Genomic DNA, 7,893 nt, shown 5'->3' with positions numbered 1-7,893 from the left:
AAAAATGTGGGATGGAGGGAGCTGAGACTCCAACACCAACAACCTCCAACAGTTCTCCATCCTTGGAAAACAGCTCTGACTGTACCAACAGAACCAGGGGGGGTGGGTTGTGTCCTTCCCCCTCCCTGGGACCAGGAAAACCAAGCATAAGATTTATTTTTTCTTCTGGGTTTAGGAGCAACAGTTTGTTGTTCCTTGCGAAGACACGGCCTGGAACACAAAGCCAGAGGCAGCGCCTGCTGCTCCTTTTCCAAGGCCTCGGTGCTCCCGCTGAACCTCCACAACGTCCCTCTGAGGGACAGGGAAGCAAAATAAAAAAATTAGAAAGTGTGTTAGCAAATGCTCCCATGCAAAAGTCTAAACTTTATTCACTTTTATTTATATATTTAACAATTCTAAAGTATTTACTTCTCGCTTTTGACAAAAATGAAAAATATAGGAGCACTTTACTCTCTTGTGGAGAGAAGGGTTATTTCTGTACACAGCTACGGAGAGAGAGACGCTTCCTCCTTTACATACAAAGAAAAATAATATTAATAAAAAAAGTGCTTCATCGATCCAAAAAAGCCTAAAGAGCCGCAAGCGTTTATTCACACTGTACATCCCAGCCCTCCTGGCACCAGGAGCTGCGGAGGCTCCGGCTCATCCTGCACCACACGAGGTTGGGGTAACACCCCCAGCCCCGGCCCTGCCCCCTCCCCATTCCCGGGAAGAGCCGGACATTCCCCTCCTCCCGCTCCGATGCCTGAGCCTCCGTTCCAGCACCCACTGCTGGGTCAGGAACAGTTCCTGGACACCCCTCGGCTGGAGAACCCACCTCAGCCTCGCCTTTCCCTCCTTGTAGCTTTTTCTAAACCCGTGCCAGGGAGATCCCAAGATGCTCCGTCCGTTCCCAGAGCCCCTTCCCAAAAGGACGCAGCCTCCTCCTTCCTGGACATTCATTCCTGCCGGATCCTCCTGGGGGTGGGGAGGGCACAGTCAGACCCCCTGGGCCTCTCCCCTCAGACCCACCGAGCTCTGCCAGATGGTTTATCTGTGTGACCCTCCTTTGGATGTGATTGTGCCATTCCAGGGAAGGGAAACGCTCCTTTCCCGAGGTTTCTTAGATTTTGAGCTGTTGTATCTAGAGCTCTCAAATACTCCAGCAGGATTGTTGGGAATATCACAGAGCAGTTGGGACTTTGCCTAAGGAATACACTGTGAGCAGGATCTACGCTTCCTCTGCCAGATTGCACTAAGCAGGATTTATGGGATCTATGGGAAGGGGATGAGCACCTACTGCTGAGTTACAAACAGATACTCGGGAGATTCACACTTCAGTGACTGGGATTGGGGCAGAAGGAAGAAGGGGGATCCATGATGTATTTTGGATTGTTGTAAGATCCTCAGGCAGGTTTTTCCTATCTGGGGTACACTGAACACAGCCTGGGAAAGGAGGAACATCCCAGGAGGATGCCAAGCACCAGTGCACTCCCCACGGACCGAGCCCGGAGACTCCAGCGGGTCCCGGTGCCTTCCATCGGTTTGGAGTCTCAGTAAAGTGCGAGTCTGACCCACCAGGGCCTGGGCCTGACCTTGGCAAAGCTCTGCTCCCACGGGGAACCTCCCATGGAGGGGGCAAGGACAAGCTTGTCTGCTCCTGTCCCACTCGGATTTGAATCATGGATTGCATGGACAGACCTTTGGAGAGGCCTGGTGTGACACCATCTCACCTCCCACCAACATTCCTGAGCCAACAGTCCAGGTGATCCTGCTCCAACGGCTCAAAGCTCAGGGATTGTGTGTGCAGGGGATCCCCTGGGGCAGCCACTGTGAGAACAGAGAGGGAGAGGACTCTCCTGGGAAGGACATTCCCACCTCTTGTAGCAGCAACAGGTTCCCAAACAGCAGTTTCTGGTTTGGAATTACAGGAGTGATTGAAAGCCCTGGAGGCTCCAGCTCTCGAGGCTCTGCAGCTTGGCTGGCCCGGTTCCCTCCGCTCCCAAACCCTCCGAGCGGGACAGGAACACCCACGGGATCCTGGCTCTGGCCCAGCCCCTTCCCACCTCCGCACCCTCCCGCAAACAAACAAACATATATATATTATTATATATACACACACACACGGACACACGGACAGGACAGGCAGGGAAGGGGGAAGAGCTGGAAAAGGAGACTCCCACAATCCAGCGGCGCATCCTCGACGTCCGTCCCGCCCAGCCACGCCCCAGCCCCGACCTCCACAGCGCTCCCGCAGCCTCCCAGCCTCGGCCCTCCGGGATCCGCCTGTCCTGGGGAAGGGCCGGCTCGGCTGCTCCCCCGCCGCTCCCAGGCCGGGAATTCAGTTGGACGTGGCAGTGATGGGCTTGTCCAGTTCGAGGTCCAGGCTGGAGCTGCCGGGGTGGAGGCTGCTGTAGCAGGACTTGCAGACCCTGCTGGGCTCGAAGAGCTGCTGGCTGGGAACGGGCACCTTCTGGTTACAGCAACTGGAGCAGAACACGTTCCCGCAATTCCTTGTGTCGGGAACAGAGGAGAGACGGAAAAGGGAGGATTAGAAGCAGTTTGATAAAGTTGTAAAATGAGATATTCCCAGTGCTGTGATGGGGTTGGCCCTGGAGACACTCTGGACCAGGGCACGGGCAGGGACAGCTCCAACATCTGCACTGATTCCTTCTCCAGTCGGAGCAGACATCCAGGAATGGACACAGGAAGGAGCTCGGAGGTAGGGACAGTGTGGGATTGTAGCTCATCAAACTCCTCTGCAGTGATGGGTCAGCTCTCTGCCATGTCATCATGGAATGGTTTGGGTGGGAAGGACCTTAAAGCCCTTCTCATCCCACCCCCTGCCATGGGCAGGGACACCTTCCACTAGCCCAGGTTGCTCCAAGCCCCGTCCAACCTGGCCTGGAACACTTCCAGGCTGGATGTGCTGCAGAGGAGCTCAGGGAGGGTGCCACCACCCCCCTGGAGCACAGGGCTGAGAGGGGCTGAGCTGGAGCCACAACAGGCCCCTCCTGCAGGAGGACGTGGGGACTGTGGGGCTGTGGCCCTGCTCACAGCCCTGATCCAGCCCGGGGTCACAGCGGGACGGATGTGGCCGTGCTGGGAGGAGCCAAGACTCTGCTCCAAGCTGGGACAGATGGGAACACCAAACCTCATTTCAGTCAGTGCAACCCCCCCAGTGCCCCCACAGCAGCTCCAGCAGTCCCACACTCCTGCATCCAGGACACTGAGCCAACAGGGACCATGCAAAGCCCAGGGCGGGCAGGCAGGTGTTCCATGCGGGGCAGGCACGGCATTCCCGGGAGCTGGCACATGCACCTCACTGGGGATGGGCACAGCTCAGGCAACTCCCTCCTCCTGCACCCCCTCACAGCCTGTGAGCCCTGCCCTCCAAACTCATTGACTCCTACAAGGAGCTGGGAGCAGCACTCCAGGGACCTGCATTTCACAGCTGCCCTTCCCATTAACTCCTTGGCATCGGGATTTGGTGCCTTCCTTGTTCTGAGCTGGAGATTTGCTGCTGCCAAGAGACTGCCAGGGAATTCTGCTGACACCCAGCAGCTCCAACTAAGCCTTCCTTGCCAAGAGAGATTTCCAGCTGCTGGTCACTGATGGGGAGAGAGGGAGCAGAGAAATCCCATTTCTCACTTCAGTGGACTCATTTCCTCAGTTCTGCACAGCAGCTCCGAGGCTCGGAGCAGGAACCCCAGCACAGGGACCAACCTCTGCACAGGCTCTGGAGTCCTGAGGATCCTGTTAGAAACCCCTGTCAGAAACACCCACAGGAGTGGGAACAGCCCCTGAGGTGTCACACAGCAACACCCTGTGGAGAAGCAGCTCCCACAGCCCCAGCTCACTGCCCAAGGAATGATTATCCCGCAGCAGCTCACTGCTGATGGATGAAGGAAAAGAGAACCAGAGGGATTAAAACAAGTATCTCTTTGTTGGAGCTCAACAGCTTCCTAACATATGCTTGGGGTTTTGTTGTTTTAGCCCAGATAATGGTGCTCTGTAGCTGCTCTCCTGAGCTTTGGAAAGCTCTGGACAGCTCATCCTTCCATCCTGGTGGTCCCCTGCTTCGCTTCAGGGATTAGAATGAGATGTTAAAAAACAGGCTGGAAAAGGGATCTTGCTTGTTAGAGAAAGGGGGACTGAAAATCACACTCCCTAAAATGCCAAATCACAGCTGTTCATCCACTTTGGTGATCCTGACCCTCGACCAGCCCTGGACCTGCTCCTGCCACGGGATTTTCAGTCCTTCTAAAACAAGTGGCAGGTTTTTGTCAACAGTATGCAGAGCAATGTTGGAATTGTTTGATAACACATGGATCTCTCCCAAAAATATGGCAAAAAAGGGAAGGATCAAAAATAAATGGATAAACTTGCAGGGCAGTGTCCTCCCAGTGAGCAGCACAGCATTCTCTGTCACACACGCGGGCTGACAGTGAGTGTTAGTGTGAGACACATCCCGTTTAAGCTCCCAAAAGCCAAGTCCTAAAAGCCTCTTTGGGAGGAGAGAGGCCTGTTCACACGGATCCAAACACCCCCACCTTAGTTCTGGTGATTTGTAGGCAAGTGAGAAACAAAGAGGGGGAACAGCCCGAGTTAGTTGGGAGAAGTCACCCAGGAAAGGCAGACGGACAAGGGGCAGAGGCTGCTGGAAATGCTCACCAGAGCTGATCAACTCGGTCAGGGTCCCTGCAGGGGGAGAGAGAGCTCAGGGAACAGGCAGAGGGAACCAAGGAAACTGGAAGGTTTTATCCTGCTCAAGGCCTTACGCTGTGGTTCAGCTCCTTTCCACCCCCAGGGAAGGGGCTGTGGATGTTTACTGGGGAGACACTCGTGGTGTGGGTCTGGTCACTGGACATGGCAAAGCTGAACAAAGACACTCCAGGGAGATGTGCAGCCATGTGAAACCCTGAGGCCATTTTAACTCCTCGTGCTGTTAGGGTGACCTGTGTGTATCCAGGCTCTGGGAATTCTCCTGAGCCCAGGCCTAGGGAACAGCCTCGTGATATAAATTTGCACAGGCACAGTGGACATGGAAAAAAGAAATCATTTCAATTCTAATTGTTCTTCCCTGGGTTTGATCAGCTTTACAAGACTAATTGGAGCAAAATATAAACCAGACATGAACCAAAAATGATGTTCATAACTCTTTCTAACTTCAAAAAGCAACAGAGCAGCAGAATGTGGTAACTGCCATTTATTTAAATGCTGGTTCCTGTAATAGTTTTTGCATGTCCAGAAACCAGGAATAGGAATTTATTTGAAATAGAACTTAGAAACTGGAGATTCTCTGGCTTTGACCACGTGGCCTCTGCCTCCTGCTCTTCATTAAGGCCCTGCTGCTGCCTGAGCTGCTGCAGCCTCTGTGGCAACATGTCTGGCAAAGAATAATCCAGAAAACTTTGATCTCACATAGTTGTTCTTTTCAGATTCTGTAGGAGCAAGCTAATGAAGAGTGGAGAATGGTTAGAGAAGGAAAGGAGCAGGTTTACAACCAGCAGTGGGAAGAAGATGCTATTCCTATATTTCATGTAACTCATATTGAATTACTGAATGCTAAGATGACAAAGTTGTATTTTTTATAAATCTAAACAGCCAGCTGCCTCCAAATCCAGTCTGAGGGAAAAAGGTGGGATCTGTTTTGGCTGGGGTGGAACAGATACCAAACGTGGCTTTTACATATCTCCTGTGCCTGAAGTGGAGCTGAGCAGGAGGAACTGTTCTGTTCCAAGCGCTCGGCTCCTCCTGCTCTGACAGCGCTCCTTGGGAGAGGAGCCGAGTGTCCCAAGGAAGGGCCTGGCAGGTGTGAGGGGAGCAGAGCAGTGTGTCCCTCCCTCCTGTGCCCGGTACCTGCAGTGGTGTTTCCTGCTGGCGAGCCAGAAGGCGCTGTCGCAGCCGTAGCAGTGAGCGGCCAGGTGGTCCGGGAGCCACCGCGTCACCTGGAACAACAGGCACAGGGGTCAGGGAGGGGCAGGGGAAGCACACCCGTCCTGTTTGTGCTCCCAAAAGCAAAGCCAAGCACCCCGAGGAAGGTGCTTGTTCTGCTGTAAGAGCACAAGGTCAGGGCTGGCAACGGGAGCAGATGCACGGACCTGTGAGAACAGAGACGCTGGATTCCCTCAGACAGGCAGAAATCAAGCCAGAAAGTCCAATTCCCTTCAGCTAAAGGTGGACATTCCCCAAGCACATGTCCTTTCCTACTCCTCCCTTCCCCAGCTCCCAGTGTGTGAAGCAGAGGGCTCATAGGCACAGGTACTGGTGTGTCAGGTGAGACAAGCGGAACGCAAGGAAGAGAGTTCCCAAGAAGTGGCACACGACCAAAGGCCAGAGGATAATTTGAATATCAATATCCCAAAAGGAGTGATTCACAGGGATTTAGTCTGTACCTCTGTGTCCTGTTTATCCACCTGCTCCCAGCTGGCTTCAGAGAAAATCTCTGTGCTGCAGCGAGACAAGCAGTTCTGATCCAGATTGCTTTCCGAGTCGGGGATAGACGTCTGTTGGCAAACAAACACAGCTGAACAGAACCTTCCCATATCCCTGCTTCCAACCAAATAACACCCGGAACCCCCGACAGGTCAGGGTCTGCCCCTCTGGTGACAGGAGGATGTGAGGCAGAGTGGATTTAAAATCCAGTTTCTGCTGCGTTAGCGCAAAGTTCTGGCAAAGCTTTGGGTGATTAACCAAAACCTGCTCTCTGGGGCTCCAATTCCAGGGTCCTGTTTCCTTTCCAAGGTTGTTTCATTTTCAAAAGTAAAATTAGTAATGCGTATATCCTTTTGTTGGCAAAGATTCTGGAAAATACAAGCCAAATTGCATATGGGAAACTCAGAATCTGAGATATATATATTCTATATATAGGTTTTGGGGAATAATGCTTCCTTAATATAGTCTATCCAGGTAGAGGTGGATTTTAACAGATTTAAAATTCAGCCAGCCTCGAAAATACAGTAAAATAGCAAGAAATCTTGAGTTAATGTCTTTTGTGCCTGAGGAATAGGCATTCCTGGAGCTCCAGAAGAAAACCTGCAACTCCCAAGCTGAGGCACAAACAGAAGGTAGAGATCAGGTTCTTAAAAACAGGGAATTTTCTGGAGGCACTGCCAGCCCTATGCTGCAGCTTCTGAAGGCCCTTAAAAATGGGAGCAGAATCAATCAAGCCAAAGCACCCTATTTCTCCAGGGAATCCAAGCTTTTTGCAGTGACACTGGGCCCGACGGGGCACGTCGTGCTGCGTCTCCAATGGGAAGAGCCAAGAGGGCTCTGAGGGTTTTTCACAACAAATGTACCTGGGACTATCCAGCACCTCTGCCACTTCTAAACAACAACAAATTCCACAAACCTCCTGTAAGTATTTTTTTCAATGTTGCAGGCATATAAACCACGTGGGAAAAGGAAATTTCTGATGGGTGTTGCGTCAGCCTCAGGAATTACAGGCGAGTGCTCAAACCCACAGGAAGGTACAATTCTCTACAAAAGTCCCAACTTTTACAACTTTAAACACTTCCACGTGAAAGCACAAATAGATTAAAAGCTCCCTTAATATAATTTATTGAGAAAAAAACTCTTGTTGACATAAGGCTGCAGGAAAGCTCAGTTAATTTATGCCAGTTAAGTTCAGAATTCCAGAAATTTATTCCAGTTACTGAGCCTGGAGCATTCTGGCCATCTGAAAGGGATAGTGTGAACCTGATGGGTTTGAGCTCACAAAGCACCACTTGAACCTGCAAAGCACCGAGGGATCATCCCATGCTACTGTCCCAAAAATGGCACAGATACAACCTCAGGAAAATGTCTTTGCTCTACATGAAAACAACAGTAAAAGAGGTGTTTGGGTTTTTTAGTAAGGCCACTGAAGGTGTTTGGGTTTTTAATAAGGCCACTGAAGGTGTTTGGGTTTTT

The 7,893-nt window shown here is 51.9% G+C and overlaps 1 protein-coding gene across 10 annotated transcripts in view; it reads right to left on the bottom strand.

Annotated features, from left to right (window-relative positions):
- Positions 1–343: 343 nt before the first annotated feature.
- Positions 344–7,893, bottom strand: part of MTMR3 (myotubularin related protein 3) — a 79,832-nt gene continuing 72,282 nt past the window's right edge. For 4 of the 10 annotated variants that reach the window (XM_027706420.1, XM_027706427.1, XM_027706422.1 and 1 more), the window contains 4 exons: positions 6,378–6,488; positions 5,842–5,930; positions 4,654–4,680; positions 344–2,492 (listed from right to left, as the gene is read on the bottom strand). In XM_027706420.1, coding sequence (XP_027562221.1) covers positions 2,321–2,492; positions 4,654–4,680; positions 5,842–5,930; positions 6,378–6,488 — 399 coding nt within the window. In that variant the 3' untranslated portion in view covers positions 344–2,320. Of the gene's footprint in view, positions 2,493–4,653; positions 4,681–5,173; positions 5,437–5,841; positions 5,931–6,377; positions 6,489–7,893 lie in introns of those variants that run through there. The other 6 variants (XM_027706421.1, XM_027706423.1, XM_027706426.1 and 3 more) reach the window with 6 other exon arrangements.

The sequence above is a fragment of the Neopelma chrysocephalum genome, unplaced genomic scaffold (assembly GCF_003984885.1).
Source record: "Neopelma chrysocephalum unplaced genomic scaffold, ASM398488v2 Primary Assembly neopelma1_376, whole genome shotgun sequence".
Taxonomy (NCBI): Eukaryota; Metazoa; Chordata; class Aves; order Passeriformes; family Pipridae; genus Neopelma; species Neopelma chrysocephalum.
The sequence above is the reverse complement of the archived record's forward strand: the minus strand, read 5'-3'. Positions and strand labels throughout refer to the sequence as shown.